The sequence below is a fragment of the Girardinichthys multiradiatus genome, chromosome 23 (genome assembly GCF_021462225.1).
Source record: "Girardinichthys multiradiatus isolate DD_20200921_A chromosome 23, DD_fGirMul_XY1, whole genome shotgun sequence".
Lineage (NCBI taxonomy): Eukaryota > Metazoa > Chordata > Actinopteri > Cyprinodontiformes > Goodeidae > Girardinichthys > Girardinichthys multiradiatus.
The window spans coordinates 51,071,428-51,091,356 of NC_061815.1; the positions used below are offsets into that span (position 1 = coordinate 51,071,428).

The 19,929-nt window shown below is 46.0% G+C and overlaps 1 protein-coding gene across 5 annotated transcripts in view; it reads left to right on the plus strand.

The window, feature by feature from the left end:
• Positions 1–19,862, plus strand: part of arap3 (ArfGAP with RhoGAP domain, ankyrin repeat and PH domain 3) — a 45,183-nt gene extending 25,321 nt beyond the window's left edge. For 3 of the 5 annotated variants that reach the window (XM_047354289.1, XM_047354288.1, XM_047354290.1), the window contains 29 exons: positions 647–772; positions 901–970; positions 1,295–1,415; positions 2,435–2,619; positions 2,909–3,015; positions 3,116–3,315; positions 4,155–4,240; positions 5,004–5,186; positions 5,388–5,523; positions 7,185–7,289; positions 7,447–7,603; positions 7,679–7,781; positions 8,159–8,357; positions 8,444–8,507; positions 8,605–8,768; positions 8,872–9,084; positions 9,516–9,621; positions 9,690–9,837; positions 9,916–9,984; positions 10,894–10,968; positions 11,043–11,160; positions 11,321–11,449; positions 14,639–14,775; positions 14,857–14,939; positions 17,438–17,473; positions 17,590–17,653; positions 17,731–17,868; positions 18,025–18,063; positions 18,968–19,862. In XM_047354289.1, coding sequence (XP_047210245.1) covers positions 647–772; positions 901–970; positions 1,295–1,415; positions 2,435–2,619; positions 2,909–3,015; positions 3,116–3,315; positions 4,155–4,240; positions 5,004–5,186; positions 5,388–5,523; positions 7,185–7,289; positions 7,447–7,603; positions 7,679–7,781; positions 8,159–8,357; positions 8,444–8,507; positions 8,605–8,768; positions 8,872–9,084; positions 9,516–9,621; positions 9,690–9,837; positions 9,916–9,984; positions 10,894–10,968; positions 11,043–11,160; positions 11,321–11,449; positions 14,639–14,775; positions 14,857–14,939; positions 17,438–17,473; positions 17,590–17,653; positions 17,731–17,868; positions 18,025–18,063; positions 18,968–19,438 — 3,832 coding nt within the window. In that variant the 3' untranslated portion in view covers positions 19,439–19,862. The remainder of the gene's footprint in view (positions 1–646; positions 773–900; positions 971–1,294; positions 1,416–2,434; positions 2,620–2,908; positions 3,016–3,115; positions 3,316–4,154; positions 4,241–5,003; positions 5,187–5,387; positions 5,524–7,184; positions 7,290–7,446; positions 7,604–7,678; positions 7,782–8,158; positions 8,358–8,443; positions 8,508–8,604; positions 8,769–8,871; positions 9,085–9,515; positions 9,622–9,689; positions 9,838–9,915; positions 9,985–10,893; positions 10,969–11,042; positions 11,161–11,320; positions 11,450–14,638; positions 14,776–14,856; positions 14,940–17,437; positions 17,474–17,589; positions 17,654–17,730; positions 17,869–18,024; positions 18,064–18,967) is intronic. The other 2 variants (XM_047354291.1, XM_047354292.1) reach the window with 2 other exon arrangements.
• Positions 19,863–19,929: the final 67 nt, after the last annotated feature.

Genomic DNA, 19,929 nt, shown 5'->3' on the forward strand with positions numbered 1-19,929 from the left:
AGTATGACAACAGAGACCCTGGACTGTTGAGCAACTGAAGTTGTTCCTCAAGCATCAATGGGACATAGTTTCATCTACAAAGCTGCAGCAATTAGTTCCTCAGTTCTCAAACGCTGACTGAGTGTTAGAAGAAAAGGTGACGAAACACAGTGGTGAACATGACCCGGTCCAGCTTTGATGGAACGTGTTGCATCAAATTCAACACGAGGGAATATTTGCAATAAAACAATAAAGTCGATCAGTTTGAATATTAAATATATTTTCTTTGTGGTGGATTCAGGTGCATAAAAGTTGAACAGGATTAGCAGATCATTGGATTCTGGTTTTATTCTGTTTTACACAGTGACCCAACTTCACTGGAACTGTTTTACACATCTGGATAAACCTGGGAGGTCGTTTTGATCATAACTCTTTAGAACTGTTCTGAGCCATTATGCAGCAGGTTAAACTAGAGATGGGGCCGATCTGATCCGATACTTTCAATAATGACATAATTCTTATATTGGTCATCGGAGCATCGTTTCACCAAACCAGTGTTTGTTATCTATACCAGGTTAACTGGGCTTTGCTCGATCTGGTTTAACCTATGCATTTGATGCATTTGATTTCCTCACCTGGTTTCACAGGATTTTGTGTTTGTGTTCAGGGGTCAGAGGTCAGCGGTGGCTGTTCTGCTGCGTCTCCTACTTTTTGCTCCTTCCTGTGTCTCCTCCTGCCTGTGGAGCTGCCTTTGCCTTGTGCTCTCCTCCTCCTCTTCTTCTTCCTCCACTCGGTGTGTTTGTCCTGTCCTCTTCAGGCTCTTCTCTGAACTACAGGCTTTGGGGGTAGAAATGTTGAATGAATCAGAGCAGGTGATGGGATGTCAGCTTTGTCTTAAATCCACATGTCTTTGTGTTTCAGGAATTACGTTTTCCAGAAGCGCTTTGTGAAGTTTGACGGGAAGAACCTGATGTACTTCGGCAGTGAGAAGGTAGGCATCTTCACTTGTGCTGGGATCATCTTCCTTCTTTAGGATATTAATTGTGTGCATCTGTTCTTCAGATTCAGACAGCCAACACACAGAAACACAGTTCAGATTAGCATCCCTGCACACTGGGTCATTCTGGGTTTCTCCATGGAAATGTTAAGGACATAGCTGTTTCAAACAAGATCCACAGGAGGAACTCAAACACACACAAGCAGAGCAGTTCTGTTCCAGTTCAGGAAAACCTCACTTCTGAAAGCAGAATAAGAAGTTTCTCCTGCAGCCGCTTCATGTGTTTGAACTTTGATCTCTAACCCGTGTGTCCTTTAGGATGTCTACCCTAAAGGAGTAATCCCAATGGCTGCCATCCAGATGGCCCGCTCAGCCAAAGACAACAAGTTTGAAATTGTGACGAGTCACAGGATCTTCGTGTTTCGGACTGATAACGAAGGTGAACACACATAAACTTCTTCATCCTCAAGATGTTTCTGCGCTGCTTCCTGAAAATTAAACTGATTAAACTGCTGAAGATGGAAAATCTCAAACCTTGGATTTCCAGTCAGAAGTTTCCATACACTTGGTCTGGGTTGAGCTGTCATATACTGTAGATGTTGGTTCATTATTAATTTATTTGAATCCAGATGGAATGGTTCTCCAACATAAGCAATTTTTAAAAACTACAACTTTTCATTTCCATCCAATGTCTTTACTCGCTTATCCTTTGCCGGTTTGCAGAAGGGGTGTGGTGGCTATCTCCAGTGGATCCTGGACAGGTCAACACTCCATTAGAGACAGAACAGAGACAAACATCACAAACAACCAAGGACACAGGCACAATTATCTCTAATGACAATTTAGAGAGACTAATTAACAGTTAAATATTCCACCCTGGGAAAAGAACTGTTCAAATGAATCAGAAGAAGGGCCCAATTCAATTCAGTTCAGTTCAGTTCAGTTTATTTCTATAGCACCAATTAACAACACATGTCGTCTCAAGGTTCTTCATAACAGTCAGGTTCATACATTCCAATTAATCGTAACCATTGAACAGTTCAGTCAGAATCAGTTATTTATTCAAATTGGATAAAAAGTTTTTCTATCTAAGGAAACTCAGCAGATTGCATCCAGTCAGTGACTTGCAGCATTCACTCCTCCTGGATGAGCATGTAGAGACAGTGGACAGTCACTGGTGTTGACTTTGCAGCAATCCCTCAAATTAAGACTTCCTGTCCAGGATGATGAGTGACGGTTCCTGTTTTTAATCTGAAACTTGATTTAAACAGAACAAACAGTTCAGGGCGGCGCTTAGAAACTGGAGGAAAACATCGCGATGAGCTTCTGACGTGAACGCTGTGAACAGATCAGTTTTACTCAGAGGGACACAGGATCAGCCATATGTTTCTGGTTAAGACCTATTGCAGTGAGGGATCCTGCCGTTGCCATGGGGATGACTGCTTCTCTGCTGTGCAGTGCTGAGGCGGCGCTGGGTGGCCACTCTGCAGGAACACATCAGGGATCATCGGGTGTTTGGACTGCGCCGCTTCGGACCCGGATCTCACTGCCAGAAACACGGAGTCCTCGAGCTTAAAGGAACCAAGTCCAAAGTGTACGCCGCCATCAACACCGACCAGATCTGGCTGTACAAGAGCGAGCAGGTGAGCCCCCTGACAGGTGAGGTTGCTCAGCTGAAGGAAACGGTTAAAGTAAACAGGATATGATGCAATAAGTCGTCCCATCTTCTGGGCTCAGAGCTCTTCAGATGAGATTTATCTTTATGATTGATCTGATTGGGATTTTATTCAGAACCAGTTGGAGTTTGTGCAGCTTTGAAGCTGCTGCAGACGTTGAATCAGATTCAACAATTCATCAGTAACAAGACTGATCAGCTCATAAGTTCCAGTTTTGTGTCAGAACCTGGTCCTGATCCCGTGTCTCTGTCTGCAGTGCTTCCGGAACGGGATCGGCATTACTGTCATTGAAGCTCGAGGTGCAACGATCCGAGATGGAAAACACAGGAGCTTCGACCTCATCACTCCGTACAAAACCTTCAGGTAGGTGACCTCCCCTCAGCTCTGCACAGCCTCCAGCCATGGGAGAGGTTCTGATGATCCGCCAGGTCTCACAGCAGAATTTCACTCTTCGTCTCCTCAGCTTCACGGCCGAGTCGGACCGGGAGAAGCGAGACTGGATGGAGTCTCTGCAGGAAGCGATTGCAGAGACTCTGTCGGATTATGAGGTGGCAGAGAAGATCTGGTCAAATCGATCCAACCGGATGTGTGCTGACTGTAAGGCCCTGAACCCGGACTGGGCCTCCATCAATCTGTGTGTGGTCATCTGTAAGAACTGTGCAGGTAGGACTATTAGACACTGTTAGGGGATCTTATGGGTCAGAGCAGAACCTTTTTCAGTTCATCTCAGTGGTATAAGGTCCATTAACCAGAATAAACTCTGGGTTTGTCTCTCACATCTAAAACATTGTGATGAACATCAAAGTAACAGTTCAGCTCATGCAGCTGACAGATGAGACCTTATCAAAGGCAAAGAGTCACTGAGGAACCAGCAGAACATCTCACACAGCTGCTGAGGTTACATGAAGTGGAATATTTACAGGTTCCTGCTGTTAGAAGCTGCAGAGCACAAATACCCCGGTACCATCTGAAGCTCAGATCCTGTTCCAGCAGACAGTAGCCAGCCAGGTCACCATGGCAACCGCACAGCCACAACCTGATGAAACTGGTCTGAGGTCAGCAGCTGCTCTGAGACTGCAGCATGACTTCAGATTAATTACTTAACAACTGAGATCCAGACTGAGTAGATACAGCAGTAAACACCTTTCTGGTGATGCAACATCATGACAAGCTTTTATTCTGCAGACAGGTTTGTCCTCAGAAAACAGGTTCCTGTAGCTCACCTGCACAGGTAAACCCTGACAGAGCATGTGCAGACATGAACATCTGCAGGTGTAAGAGTCACTCTGCATGCATGCTCTGACTGCACTCAGGTACAAACAGCTGACATGTTGGCAAACAGAAGAAACAAAGTTCATGAAATTTCCAGGAACTTGAAATAATTCAGGTCTTTGTGTTTGTGTCACTTGAAACCTGCAGCAGGAACTGAAACCTGACAGGTTTTCAATACACAAACAACATGCTGAGTGTGTGTGTGTGTGTGTGTGTGTGTGTGTGTGCAGGGCAGCACAGAAGTCTGGGGACGATGGTCTCTAAAGTTCAGAGTCTGAAACTGGACACCAGCGTATGGAGCAACGAGATTGTTCAGGTGAGACTCCATCCATGGAAATAATTGAATCTCTTCTGTCTGTCAGATAGAAACTCTGTGAAGTAGAATAGTGCCTGAGGGGGATGACTGGTTTGAAATAATGCTTAGTATTTACAAAATGGAAAAAGTGACCATGGTGCTTACAATGGAATTGGACAAAGTCAACTGGAAAAACTGGTTACATACAATATGTGAAAAAACTGAGGGGAGGCGTTGTGTGATTTAGGATCCTCTTCTACCCCAAAGTGCCATGATGGTGGTAGCTGGTATGTACTAAATGACTTATGTACCCCTAATAGGACCATGGTTACCCATCCATGTTCTAAGCTGCATCACTACAGAATGTCTTTATTGTTAGAAAGATCATTTCTTTTCTGCCTTTTGTCTTTTTATGGGCTTTTGTTTTGTTCTTTTCTCCCATTACTGTTATTTAACACTGAAGGACCTTATTGTTGAGATTACAAACTATATTCAGTGATGAACTGAACTGGACTTTTCTTGTCATGGTTCTTTTTTCTTGTAAAATATATGTGTACTTTCCTTTTTCTTTATCTGTTTGGAAAATTGTATTAAAATATAAATAAATAAAAACTCTGGAGCTCTGAGTCCAGTTTGCTTGGACCCAGAGAACAGTACAATTCTGCTGTCTGTTGTTCCTGCCTGCAGCTAAAACCACCTGATCAGGTGGACCTGAAGGTTCTGAGCTGTTGGAAGAAGTTCTGACCCAGAATTAAGTCTAACTTTCAATTTGTTTGTGTGTCAGCTGTTCATCATGCTGGGCAACGACCGGGCCAACGACTTCTGGGCAGCCCGCCTCTCTCTGTCCGAAGAGTTGGACTGCGATGCTTCGCCAGAGCAAAGGAGGGAGTTCATCACTCAGAAGTACCGTGAGGGTCGGTTCCGTCTGGCCCACCCAGCATTCAACAGTCAGGAAGAGCTGCTGAAGGTCCGACTGATGGGATTACCCTGTCACACCTGTAGGGAGGCGGTTCTGGATGCCTCCTTTATTTAGACTGACAAGATTTTTGGTGTTTAACCTAAAAAACATTTCTAGATGATTCTCTGACCCGGCTCAGCTCACAGCGGCTGTTTGTCCCGTGTTCTGAGAGCAGAATCAAACTGTCCATCCTCCCCGTGTGCCCCACAGGTCCTCTGCTCCGCTGTCTCTGAACAGACTCTCCTGAAAACTGTCACTCAGATTTTCTCGGAGGCAGCTCGCTTCGCCGGCGACTCAGACGACCGTCAGCAACAGCAGCATCACCTGGAGCACGTTAGCCCATCTGGTGAGGATCTGCCCGGTACCATGAGGTCAGTCTGATCTGGTGAGCTGCAGAGGAAAACCAGCTGACGGCTCTGCAGGACATCAGATCAGAAGCTGTGATGTGGATCTGACTCTGTAACACCAGAGAGCTGACGGGAACGTCAGCCTAAAAGGAAGCACAAGGCGATGTCTGTACATCTCTCAGGATTGTCAATTTATTTAAAATTAATAAGAAATTTCAAATGAAAGATTATAGTAAAATCTGCTCATAACTGATTAACAAACTCAACAAATGACCCAAACATCTGAACGGGACCAGGAGGCCCGGAGATGGAATTCTCTGGACCAACTTTGGGATTGGTCCTCGCCACCACAACCCTGCTAGAGTACAACAGAGAGCGCCTTACTTGAGATCCGTTCCTCATTGCCGTTTCATCTCCTATGGGACCGACCTGGGTCTCTGATGTTGTATGACAGCTGCCGGATCGGCCTGGGGTCGGGTTATGTTATTAGTCTATCTTATGGTGTCAGAGAGTCCACAGATCTCCACAACAACAACAATTATCTTGCTTCCCCGTCCAGTCGTCACGCGATCGTTCCCAGTGTGTGAATCACCTGAGCTGACCTGGGCTGAACCGAGACAGGTAGTAGTTTCTGCTGTCTCCCTGGGGGCTGGTAGCCATTCTACCTGTTTGCTGTGATAATTTTGTTGAAGGGTCCCACCTAATTGTTTAGCAAGTCTGACCATGGAGATGTGAGTCTCTGCTGTGCAGAGGAACCCTGTGAGGATCGTTGGAACTGACAGCAGAAGGCGTTGAACATTGAACTGACACCTACAGATGGATCCCCATCTGGTGGTGTTGGGTGGGTCAGAGGTAGACACCAGAATGCCCAGTACCAGCAGGAGCAGAGAGGATCGTGAAGTTCTGGGCGGTTGTTGAGGTCACCGTCATGATTGATCCCAAAAGATGGGAGATGGTTTTGTTGACGGAAGTGATTGAAGTGTTGCCAGGTTCAACAGAACCAGGTTCAACAGAACCAGGCTTCAGAGACTCTTCCGAGGTCCACAACGTATCAAACATAACATTTCAGCCGAACCTGGACCATGACTCTTCATCCAGTCATCATCTTCTCATCCAATCAGTTCAGTGAATTAAACACAGCATTCGTAATCAAAGGATGTAATTACTTTCAGGATGAGGTTTTACAAATTTTTACAGATCTTCTTAAAAGGAAAATGTTTCACTATAACAAAGCATTTTTCTTTTATTAGCCATGTTTTTTAGTTGTAATTTCATTTTAATATCATAGTGAGGGCCAGCAAATGTTTTCCAAGAAAGTTCTTGTTGCTGGAAATCAACTAAAAATATTTTCTAGACCTCCAAAGCAGAAAACAATCGACCCAAACAGTTAGGAACCAGTACACCTTTCTCTTTTTACGTCTGTGGCCTCTGAGTGATTTCTACTTGGGCATTTTGAACCCAGAAGTTTGGACACCGCTGGTATACACGATCGCCAACCATTTCAATTTATAGTCATGGCCTGATGGACCCTAACACACCGAACGACTGACCCAGATCCTGACCAGACTGTGACAAAGAATAATCTCTTGATGTTCCGTCTCGGTTCCGTAAAACCTCAGAACCGGTGTTTTGGTAAATTTTGTCTCTGGTTGTTCTGCAGATCCCAGCGTCTATGATGAAATCAAGCAGCCCGTCCTTCACTCTGGTTTCCTCTACAAGGCCTCTTCGCTCAGCAGGGGAACACTGTCCAGGAAAACCCGGGAAGGTGGGATAAGTTCAGCAGAACAAACTGTATTAAACTACTGGACCAGTCTGGGTCATGTCTGATTGTTCTACAGTGTTGTGCTGCTGTTATGGTGTGTTCAGAAGATGAGAATGAGTACTTTGAACCTGAACCTGAACCAACCCTGTTCTCCTTTCAGACTTCCAGAAGTTCTGGTGCTCTGTGGATCAGTCTCTGGTTCTCTACGAGTCGGATCACTCGGCTGATCCCTGCCTGCGGATCAGTCTTAAGGACATTGTATGTCTGGGAGTCAGTCGACCCGACTCGTCCAGCAACAACAACGGGTTCATTGACAGGTTGGTGTTCAGCTTCATGGTGCCCCCTGCAGGTGTCTGTCTGAAACTGACGGTTCTGTTCTGTCTGTTCTGCAGGTTCCGCTACACCTTCGAGCTGTATGTGGCGTCAGAGAAGCTGTTCCTGTTTGGGTTAGAGACGGCTGATGCTCTGCACATCTGGACCAAAGCCATCGGACAGGTCCAAACCTCCCTATCAGCTTGGTTCTGGTTCTGTATGGCTGCACAGAAACCAGAGCAGACACAGTTCTTATTTTCCTGATGTTGATCTGCTTTAGATGAAGACACCAATCTGAGATTAAACTTCAGAACCATCCGATTTTGGGCTAAAATATCAAATATTTCAGGTTTTTTTAATGGTTTTATTTTATTTAATCCAAACATGAAATTAATTTTCCTTTAAATCTATAAACATTTTAGAAAATGTTTTGATTAGAAAAATTGGGTCGTATTTAAAAACGTTTAATCTCTCTGAATATTTCTCCGTCTGCTCCAAACAACAACCAGAGTTCAGAACTTTGTCTATTCTAAGCCTGCTGTTCTGCTGTGGTCCAACAGGCTGCCACACCACTCAGCTGTCACTGTCTGCTGACCCGGGAGTTTGAACGGGTTGGGCTCTTGCGGTACCGAGCCATGTTGGACCCTCAGCAGTGGAAAGAAGCCTACTTCGTCCTGCAGAAGTCGAACCTCTTCGTCTGCCCCCGGAACGACGGAGCGGCGGAGGACATCATCAATCTGAACCGACTGCAAGAACTGAGTCTGTGTCCCAGTCCTGGTTCTGCTCTGCAGAAAGCATGCTGTGGTTCTGGGTGGTTTCAGTAAAGCTGTCTGTTTGTGTTGCAGGCATCACCTCAGAGAATGAGAATCACAAAAAGAAAGACATCCTGGTTCTGGTGGAGAAAGGAAGGTGAGACATGGAGGGTCCCAGCTTCATGATGGTGTTCCGGTTTGGTTTTGGTTCTGTTGGCCATATCCCTTAATGATTTGGTGTTTCTTGTGGCCAGGACTCTCCACCTGCAGGGTGTTGGGCGCACAGACTTCTCTCTGTGGTACTCGGACATCCAGCGAGCAGCCGGTGGGAAAGGAAACGCTCTGCGGGAGCAGCAGATGAGCCGGAACGACATTCCCATCATCGTGGACAGCTGCATCGCCTTCATCACGCAGTACGGTGAGGAACACCTGCTGACACCAGAACCCTTCAGTATGCGCTGTCCAAACTGCTCAGAGACTGAAGGTCCATCCTCTAAGCTCATAGTTCTGGTTCTCTGCAGGTCTGGGCCACGAGGGGATCTACAGGAAGAATGGAGCTAAATCCAGGATCCGGCTGCTGATGGACGAGTTCCGTAAAGATGCTCGGAACGTCAAACTGCGGATCGGAGACCACTTCATCGAGGATGTGACTGATGTTCTGAAGAGGTTCTTCAGAGAGATCGATGATCCGATCTTCATGGCCGAGCTGCACCCGCTGTGGCAGGAGGCTGCCAGTGAGTCCAGTTCTGTTCTGACTCTGTAATTAGGGTTCAGGTTCTATTCCCAGTAGAATTTTGGATATTGGTTCTGTTTCCTGCAGAATTCTTGTTGTGAAGATTCTGGTTCTGTTCCGACCAGTACTCTGCTCAGGGGTTGGGTTCCTGGTGTCAGAGTTCAGGAACATATGATCTGGTTATTACTTTAATCAAACTGTTGCTATGGAAACAGACAGGAAAGGGAAGTTCAGATCAGAACCAGAACCTGAATGTTGTCTGAAGATCTGACTCGGAGCAGTGAATCCTGGACATTTCCCAGTTTTCCCAGTTCCGCTCTGGGCTGGATGAAAGCTTCTTTAGACGTTCGGAGATGAATGATCCGATCATCTTCTGTCTGATTATTGATCAGGAAATAAACAGGATTCCTGATCATCTTGTTTCCTCATTAGAAATTCCTCAGACGCGCTCCAGGTTGGACCGCTACAAGGAGATCATCCGGAGCCTTCCTCGGGTAAACCGGACCACTCTGGCCGCTCTCATCAGTCATCTTTATAGGTAAGTGTCTTCATCAGCAGCAGCGCCAGGGAGCAGCTGCTGGTTCTGACCTGCCTCCTCTTTGTCAGGGTCCAGAAGTGTGCCGGCCTGAACCAGATGTGCACCAAGAACCTGTCGCTCCTGTTTGCTCCCAGCTTGTTCCAGACCGATGGGAAGGGGGAGCACGAGGTTAAGATCGTGGAGGATCTGATTGATAACTACCTGTACGTCTTTGAGGTGGGTAAACGGTGAGGAACATCTGGATGTTCTGATGGAGGAACCTGCAGAATCTGCTCACCTGTGGCACTTTTTCAGATCGACGAGGAGCATCAGACACAGATCGAACTGGAAATCAGCCTCATCACCAGCTGGAAGGACACTCAGGTCTCTGCACACACCCCCACACATCCATGAGCAGGGGAAACATCTCAGACCAGGAAGCTCCCAGAGTTTATGGTGTGACTCAACGAGCTGAGATGTCATAAATACCTGGTGACTCTGCTGTTACAGAGCTACAGACATCCTGAGAGCCTGTTTATGGGATTAACCTCATTTAGAAACAGCTTCCCTGCAGATATGAGGTTTGTCCCACTAAGACCAACCAGCAGGAGCAGCGTGGAGATGCAAAGATCTGGAAGCATGTCACATAGAGAGCAGCAAAGCAGATTAAAGTGTCTGCAGAGCTGAAGTAAATTTCTGCTTCATCTCACCTGTTAAACTCCATCCCTTCCTGCATTTCAGGCTGCAGCACATTCCAAAACGTTCCCACTCCCTTCTCACAGTGAAAGCCATCCTGAGGACACCAAGCCATGAAGAGCTTCAGGAGTTTTGTCTCATTGCACACATACCTACAGGTGTCCAATAGTACCAATCTGCTGTCTAGGTCCTCCAGCAGTCTCTGTTGGGGACAAGTCCGTTCAGCAGCTGTACCCTGCCGTTCCTCAGCCAGGCTTTTGGAATGGGGTTTTCCATCATCTTGGTGAAACATGGATGGACATCCCTGGAGAAGATGTGGTCCTAAAGGCAGCAGATGTTGCTCCAAAATGTCTGATGGACTTTTCTGAATCAGTGCTGCCATCACAGAAGAGGAAATGAGCTACGCCCATATCATGATACAACCTCCTACCATCACAGGGGAACTGCTTCATGGACCCATCTGATGTTTCTGGAATGTGTTGCAGACTCAGATGCAGGAACATCAGGATACAGACTATCCTGTGGAGTCCTGAGTCATTTCTCTGCTGCTGGCTATTGATCGGGGATCAGTTCCACTGACTGAGTTTCTGTCTGCAGCTCTCTCAAGCAGGAGACCTCATCATCGAAGTCTATCTGGAGATGAAGATCCCTGACTGCTGCATCACTCTGAAGGTAGATACACATTAATCTGTCCACCCTCTTCTACTGAGCTCTAAGGTATGATGGTGTGACCTCTGACCCTTCAGGTGTCTCCTACCATGTGTGCTGAGGAGCTGACTAACCAGGTTCTGTACATGAGGAATGTCCCAGCCGGAGAAAAGGACGTCTGGATGACGTTTGAAGCCATTGAGGACGGCCAGCTGGGTGAGAAGAGGCACCTGTCCTGGTTCTGTCCCAGTTTGGCAGATTAAACCTAGAGACACAGCACTGTTCCAGTTAAACCTGTTGTCCTGGATCTGTCCCGGTCTACTTGGTGAACATTGGGTTTCTTTTTCCCGACCCATCTGTGTTCTCGTCTTCTCAGAACGTCCGTTGCATCCCAAAGAGAAGGTCCTGGAGCAGGCGCTGCAGTGGTGCAAGATGGCCGATCCAAGCTCCGCCTACCTGGTGGTGAAGAGGGTTCCTAAAGGAGAGGGCATCAACATCCTCACCTGTAGGTACCACACCTGGACCCACACACGACAGGTTCAGATCCACCCAGACCTTTGCCGAATGTCTCCCCGTCTCTTTGCCCTCTTTCTTGTCTGCCTACTGTTGGAAAATGAAAACATAAAGGCCTCTAGTGCCGCAGAAAAAAAAGATTTAACTTAGGAATTTCATTTTTGTGCAGACCATCTGAAGAATATATCTTCTGTTTTATGCCATGAACCTTCATTATAATATACATATAAACCATGAAACAGAAGCTGGCCCGTGTTCTGATCCAACACAGTAGTAATTAAACTTTATTTGAAGCATCTAATAAAATAAAATTCTTAAAAAGTTATTAAATAATGAACAAAAAGGCAGTTGTAAAAGATGAGCTCGAAGCTGCTTTTCACCACAAAGTCCCCAGAATTGCAGCTCAGGGGTCTGGGGCCAAAGGTCCAGACTTCCACACTGGTACCGCAGTGTCTTCTTTCATTTTCAGCCAGGTATGCTGCAGAGCCAGCAGAACCTGATCACATGGTCTCACTTTAGGAAACAATCTGTCAGGAGCAGTAAGGCTTTGCTCCATTAAGGTGGAAGGTTCTCCGCCCTTTAACTCTACAGGAACCTCAGCATCTGTACAACATCTGCACCTTACAGATGTTGTACAGATGAATCTGAGAATATTATTTAATAATATTAATATTTTAATATTTTATCAAATAATATTTGGGTCTGTTAAGGATTGTCCTGTGAATACCAGCCCATTAAGGTGATGGTATTAGGACAAAATAGAAAGGTGTGAGACGAGCTCTGACATTATTGAACAGCATAAACTCTGCACATATATGGAATAAATTCACACAATTTCTTAAAATACAAGAATTTATTAACAAAAATAAGTCAACTCAAAGTCAAACATATTTCAATCAACAAACTCTTTACTTTGCTAAAACAATCCAACTAAACTACCAAGCAGAATGAAAGAATAATGAAGACTAATGGACTATATACAATATAAACAAGTTGATTAAAGATTATTGATAATTATGACCAAAAGAGTGATGCAACATTACCATGCAATGTTTATGTTTGAGAACCAAGGATTATCTTGAAGAATCTGGAAATGAAGTTAAGTTAGTCTTGGAACTAACTTAGAAAATAATCAGCAACGTTTAGACAACCATTCATAATGTAAGATCAGATAAAATATTATTTTAATAAAATAATGTTTTAAATAATGATCTGCTGAATAAAACCAACCTCCTGGATGACTAATTTTCAACGGTGTCTAATTAACTGCCTTTATTTATTAAAATAATATTTGAAGAAATATTAAGGGAATATTTTGGAAAAGAGCCAAATCTTTCTGGAGAAATAGGGCTTAATGGTGTTTACTTAGTTATCAACTTTAGTAAATGATGTTCAGGGACTATTATTCACTAGCTTGAAAATTAACAACCTTTCTTTTGAATAGTCTTTAGTAGCACATGTTCTTACCGGTTAGCCGTTAAGCTAACAAAGAAGCTAATAGCTTAGCACCAGAATCAACTCATACCTTTAAAATACCAGGGTTAATAAAAGGGTTAAAATGCATAAGCGTGGACGGCGCGTTATGATCAATGTTCTGGTTAAAACCACCCTTTAAATAAAATTTATTTTAACTTTAAAACATACAAAGAACACAGAACCGGCACGTGCCGTAGCTAGCCTATTAGCACTAAGATAGCCAGGTTCCACAAAACAAAACTTCATAGAATGAAAACGTTCAGATTATTTCATCATAACTGTTAATCTGCCCAAACCTAACCTCTGACCATGGTGAGGAAATGTTGTCCAAGGGCGAAGTTTGAAGGAGGTATCCACAGTCAACAAGTGGTTAGCTCGGTAGCTAACCTCTGTGTTCGCTCTGTGAACAAAAGAGTTAGCTCCGGAGAGCTGGCGGCTCGTCCAGTCCGCTGCGGTTTCTGCCGTCTTCCTTCAGGCCGGGGCTTTTCTCGAACACCGTTTGCGTCTGCGGGGCCTCGGAGAGACAGTCAGTAATGCTTGTACCTTAATTATCCCCGTTCATGAATGAAAATACCGGATACACGGACAGTATTTCATTCTACTTAACTTTGCATATGATCGATGATCGTATGGCTTCCTTGGATCCAGTTGAATTTATGGAATGGTGGGAGCTTATATGCAGGCAGTGTGATCGCGGGAAGTCCTCCTTCTGACGTTGTGCTGGAAGTCAGTTAAATGCCATTTATTTTGAAAGTTCTAGAAATGTTCGTACTGGAGTTTTAATGTTGAAATCCATGGTTGTAGGTCCCAACACAGACATCCTGTAGCTTCAAAGAGAAAAAGAACAGAATATAATTTATGATGAGAAGAAACATCCTGAAAAACAATTTGTTAAAAATGAAGCTGATATGATGGAAAAAATAAGGACCCCAAAACAGAACCGTGTGGAAAAGGCACAGAAAAAAATCATTCAGGCAAATGAGAAGAAAACCAGTCAACACTGAGGACTGGGAACTTTGGGGAGGAGTTAGAGTAGAAAATAATAGAAATAACATTTATTGTTCCTGAGTGGGAAGATCAGGGGCACCAGCAACAAAGATAACGGCAAGTTGAAACAGATGAACCCAAAGGTAAAACTATAAAAACAGAAAATTAGAACAAAAGATGGTATAGTGAGGGCAAATAAGAGAAAATAAAGTTTTTAAAAGCATAATCAGATTCAAAGAAATGTGAAACAGAGTAAAATAAAGTAAAATTATATTTGTGCATAACAACAACAAAAACAAAACTGTTCAAATAACAGCAGGGATGTGAACAGTCTGCTGGGAGGAAGGACCCGTGACAAAGCTCCTTTGTGCACCTCGGATGCAGGAGTCTGTCTCTGAAGGAGAAACAGGAATCAGTCTGGTTTCACCAGGAGATGGGTCGTCTGAAATATTAAATATAATTAGAAAGGTTAGTTAAAGATCAATATCAGTAGCTCAGACTGGTACTGATGGAGCGGTGTCAGAACACAAAGAGCCTCCCAGTGTGTTAGGTCTGGGGCAGACTGGTCAGGGTTCTGGATAGGGGTGGTGGGTCTACTGAGAGCAACATCATTAATTCTCCTCACAGTTACAGAGAAGATCGATGGTTGAGCTCACAACCCGGAACAGATGAGATCAGCTCATCTCTCTGTCTCCACCTGTCTCTGTGTGTCCCTCAGCTTATAAGAGTGAGATCATGAAGATTGGTCTGCTGCGGTGCCGGGAAGAGCCTCCAAAGCTTCTTCAGGGAAACCGGTTCCAAGAGAGAACATTCCAGATCCGAGACCACAAACTTCTGCTGCTCAGAGACAAGAGGGTAAGCAGAACACCAGAAACAAACAGTAAACCCAATCTGACCCAGTCTGACTGGTCCTGACTGGTCTGTATCCCTGTGCAGAGCATCAAACCAGAGAAGGTGTGGGCTCTGAAGTCCATGAAGATCTACATCGGAATTCGCCGGAAGCTAAAAGCTCCAAGCAGGTGAAGCACCAGCACAGTTCTGATGTTCTTCTTCATTAAGATGTGAAGCAGCTGTGATTTTTTCAGAGTTCTGAGTGTTTCCTTTGACACCACGCAGAAGGTCCAAATCAGACTTGTTTATTGCTTCCAAACTTCACCCTGCTTCAGCTCCTCCTCTGCCGCTTCTTCAGCCGGACCTCCAGTCCTGGTTCTTCCAATTAAACAAGTCCAGTTCTGTTCACCTCAGACCACCAAAGAGTCCAAATCCCTTAAACAGTGCCACAGAGTTCAATTAAACTTGGTTCTGATGGACCAGGACCACGCTGGGTTTATCAGGTGAAGACCACATCAGGACTTTAAATAGAGCAGCTACAGCTTTGATTAGATAAGAAGGTCTGGCTGGGTTCATCAGAACCTTTTCTCTAATTGGCCCAAAGATTAATTACATCTCCTCACTCAGGAACGATGATCCTCTGAACTGGGAATTCTGGGAAATATTCTGGCTGTGAAATAAACCTAAACCCAAAGCTGCCAATCTGACTGGGTTCTGAAGAACTTATCCACATTGGAGAACGTGTAACTTGATTCTGTTGGATCAGAACCTGACAGGTTCTGCAGCAGAAGACATTGACCTGAGATCAAGTTCTGTTTTGGGACCAGGTTTGGACATGAGAACAAGTCTGTTCCCTTATCTGGGTTCTGATCTGAAATCAGGTTTTTGTACTGGGATCGGGTTCTGACCTGAGATCAGAGGTCCGTTATGGGATCGGGTTCTGACCTGAGATCAGAGGTCCGTTATGGGATCGGGTTCTGACCTGGAATCGGGTTCTGTCCCGGGATCAGAGGTCTGTCATGGGATCGGGTTCTGACCTAGGATCGGGTTCTGACCCAGGATCAGAGGACTGTCATGGGATCAGGTTCTGACCCGGGATCAGTAGTCTGACCCGGGATCGGGTTCTGACCCAGGATCAGAGGACTGTCATGGGATCGGGTTCTGACCCGGGATCAGTAGTCTGACCCGGGATCGGGTTCTGACCCAGGATCAGAGGACTGTCATGGGATCGGGTTCTGACCCGGGATCAGTAGTCTGACCTGGAATCGGGTTCTGTCCCGGGATCAGAGGTCTGTCATGGGATCGGGTTCTGACCCGGGATCAGTAGTCTGACCTGGGATCGGGTTCTGACCCAGGATCAGAGGACTGTCATGGGATCGGGTTCTGACCCGGGATCAGTAGTCTGACCTGGGATCGGGTTCTGACCCAGGATCAGTAGTCTGACCTGGAATCGGGTTCTGACCCAGGATCAGAGGACTGACATGGGATCGGGTTCTGACCCGGGATCAGTAGTCTGACCTGGAATCGGGTTCTGACCCAGGATCAGAGGACTGACATGGGATCGGGTTCTGACCCGGGATCAGTAGTCTGACCTGGGATCGGGTTCTGACCCAGGATCAGAGGACTGACATGGGATCGGGTTCTGTCCCGGAATCGGTAGTCTGACCTGGGATCGGGTTCTGACCCGGGATCAGTAGTCTGACCTGGGATCGGGTTCTGACCCGGGATCAGTAGTCTGACCTGGGATCGGGTTCTGACCCGGGATCAATAATCTGACCTGGGATCGGGTTCTGACCCGGGATCAATAATCTGACCTGGGATCGGGTTCCGACCCGGGATCAATAATCCGACCTGGGATCGGGTTCTGACCCGGGATCAATAATCTGACCTGGGATCGGGTTCTGACCCGGGATCAGAGGACTGACATGGGATCGGGTTCTGACCCGGGATCAGAGGACTGACCTGGGATCGGGTTCCGACCCGGGATCAATAATCTGACCTGGGATCGGGTTCTGACCCGGGATCAATAATCTGACCTGGGATCGTGTTCTGACCCGGGATCAATAATCTGACCTGGGATCGGGTTCTGACCCGGGATCAATAATCTGACCTGGGATCGGGTTCTGACCCGGGATCAATAATCTGACCTGGGATCGGGTTCTGACCCGGGATCAATAATCTGACCTGGGATCGGGTTCTGACCCGGGATCAATAATCTGACCTGGGATCGGGTTCCGACCCGGGATCAATAATCCGACCTGGGATCGGGTTCTGACCCGGGATCAATAATCTGACCTGGGATCGGGTTCTGACCCGGGATCAGAGGACTGACATGGGATCGGGTTCTGACCCAGGATCAGAGGACTGACCTGGGATCGGGTTCCGACCCGGGATCAATAATCTGACCTGGGATCGGGTTCTGACCCGGGATCAATAATCTGACCTGGGATCGTGTTCTGACCCGGGATCAATAATCTGACCTGGGATCGGGTTCTGACCCGGGATCAATAATCTGACCTGGGATCGGGTTCCGACCCGGGATCAATAATCTGACCTGGGATCGGGTTCTGACCCGGGATCAATAATCTGACCTGGGATCGGGTTCTGACCCGGGATCAATAATCTGACCTGGTAACAGCAGAAGCTGCTCAGAAGGTCAGCTCTGTGATAATCTGTATCTTTTCAGGTGGGGCTTCACCGTGATGTCGGACAAACACCAGCTGTAAGTATCACCTGAGGTTCAGAACCACTACCCAAACATGTTCTGTTCTGATCCAGTTTGATCATCATTAGGGTAAAGTGATTAGTTTGACCAATCAGCAGCCTGCTCCTCCTCAGGTTCCTGTGCTGCAGCTGTGAGGCCGAGCTGTGGGACTGGGTCACCAGCTTCCTCAAAGCTCAGGTGAGTGCACCTTTTGGCCCGTCTGCAGACTGATTCAGCATCAAAGTGGCTCACCCCAGAATTCTACTCCTTTTCAGAACAACGATCCGGGTCCTCCGGTTCTGCGTCGCCATTCCTCCTCCGACATCTCCAAGCAGAAGTTTGGCACCATGCCGCTGGTTCCCATCAGAGGAGACGAGAGCAACAGCAGCATGCTGTCGGCCAATCAGACGCTGGTAGGAGACTTGACCGGGTCGGGGACAGGGTCAGAATTAGACTCAGAGACCTGGTCAGGAACATCAGGACTGACTACAGGTTCTGTTTGTTCACCTGAAATCTCCGTCTTCTGAGTTTTAGATGTTTCAGAGTTTCTCCTTCTGCTTCTCCTGCAGAGAAAATTACACGACAGGAGGACCCTGTCCATGTACTTCGTGAGTATTTTGTCTCTTCACTGGCTTGAACAGGTTCCTTCAGGTTCTGCTGCTCCGAACCCCTAAAATACAGATTCTGGAGTTGGCTCAGGAGGAGAACACAAAGCAGCAGAGTGTAGAACCTGCAACTGGTTCTGATGGATCCACTAGTTCATTTGTGACATGACTGCATCCGTAGGTTTTATACCCTGGGAGTGTTTTTCATCTTTATTTCAAGAAACTAAAGGAAAAAGTTAGGAGAAATCTGACAAACTAAGAACCCAGAAAGTTTTTCAGATTGTTCAAAATTAACTAATATTAAGTTTATTTTACGTATTTAGTCCTTTGGGTCGTCTTGAATTGTTACAAAACCGTTGATAGAATTAAAAAAAACATTTCTTTTAAAAATAAAATGTTCAAATGTGAAATATTTTGTTTTTTTTATTAGTCTCTAGAATTAAAAATTTCCAAAAAATGTTTTGAATTTTTTTCTAAAAAGTTACAATTTTAAAGTTCTACAAATTTTCAAACGTGGAAAACGTCTCTACAAACAAACCCGATGCTGCGCACAGGAATCACACCATTTTCAAGATTTGCTACCTTCAGTGTTGTTTAGTTAATAAAGTAAAAATAATAAAAGTCGTATTTGAAGTTTTCCAGAATTTAAAACGTAAATACAAAAAAATCTAAGAATTTTCTTGAAGTCGCTATAATTAAAAGGAAGATAATTGGATCCAGAATAATTTTTTTTCAGAACCATTTAGTTTTAAAGTTTAGGATAAAAGTGAAATTTTAGGGTTAGGATTTTTGAAGAGGTAGAACCTCCCACTACCAGCTGCTGGGCCAGTACCATAAACCTGGGTCAGGGTTCAGGTGGGATTTTGTTTGTAGTTTTTGGTTCGTTTACATTTCTTTTTGTGTCCAGCCCATGAAGGTCCAGCAGGACTCGTTTGAGGAGCGCTCCGAGTCTCCGGACCTCCCGGAGCCGCTCTACGAGGAGGTGGGGGACTTCGGCCTGCAGGTGCTGAAATCCCTGGAGACCAGCTTCAGGTCCAGCAGCATCGCAGAGACCCAGGAGGTCTGGGACCAGCCGCCGCTCAGACTGGTCCTCTCAGAGAGTGGACATCTGGACCACATGATCAGGGGACCAGGGGAGGTCCAGTCAGCTGGAGGCTCCGTGGAAACACTGGAGCAGAGCAGCAGCAGCGGAGGAGCAAACTGCAGTTCTCCTGTTCAGCCTGAAGGGGGCAGAATGCAGCAGCTGCCAGGACTCTGCACACAATCACAGGAGCTGCTCCTGCAGGAGCTTTCGTCTGCCTTCATCAAGACTGGTGAGGATGAGGAGCAGCAGCAGGAGGAGGAGGAGGACAAGGAGGAGAAACTGTATGATGTCTGAGGGACCGGCCCAAGGAGGAGAAAGAACTTTTAACCAGGAAGGTCAGAACCTTCAGAGTAGGCAGAGCCACATTCCTCAACAGAGGACACTGTCGGGTCACCTGATGAGGGCTCAGCTCAGGTGGACTCCTTCAGTCTTGGACAGGTGGGGCTGTAGCCACTGAGAGAACGACATCATCATCATCATCATGAGACAGGAAGTCTCAGCTCCGACCGGAACACTTTGGACAAACACTTAATTGTCTGCTCCAGGTTCTGGTTGGACATTTTTGAACCAGGTGGGTTCTGATAAAACTGATGAGGTAAAAGCATTGATTTCATGTGAACTGAGCAATGAAGCCCTCCATGTTGTTGCAGGTGTTGTACAGTGGGGGCGCTCTTCTGGACTAAGTTTATAATCTTTAATAAAGCATCCTGAGAACTTTCTTGTTTGTTTGTTTGGGCTCAGAACCAACAGCTGCAAGTTCTGATTTTGATGTCTTGACCCAGAAA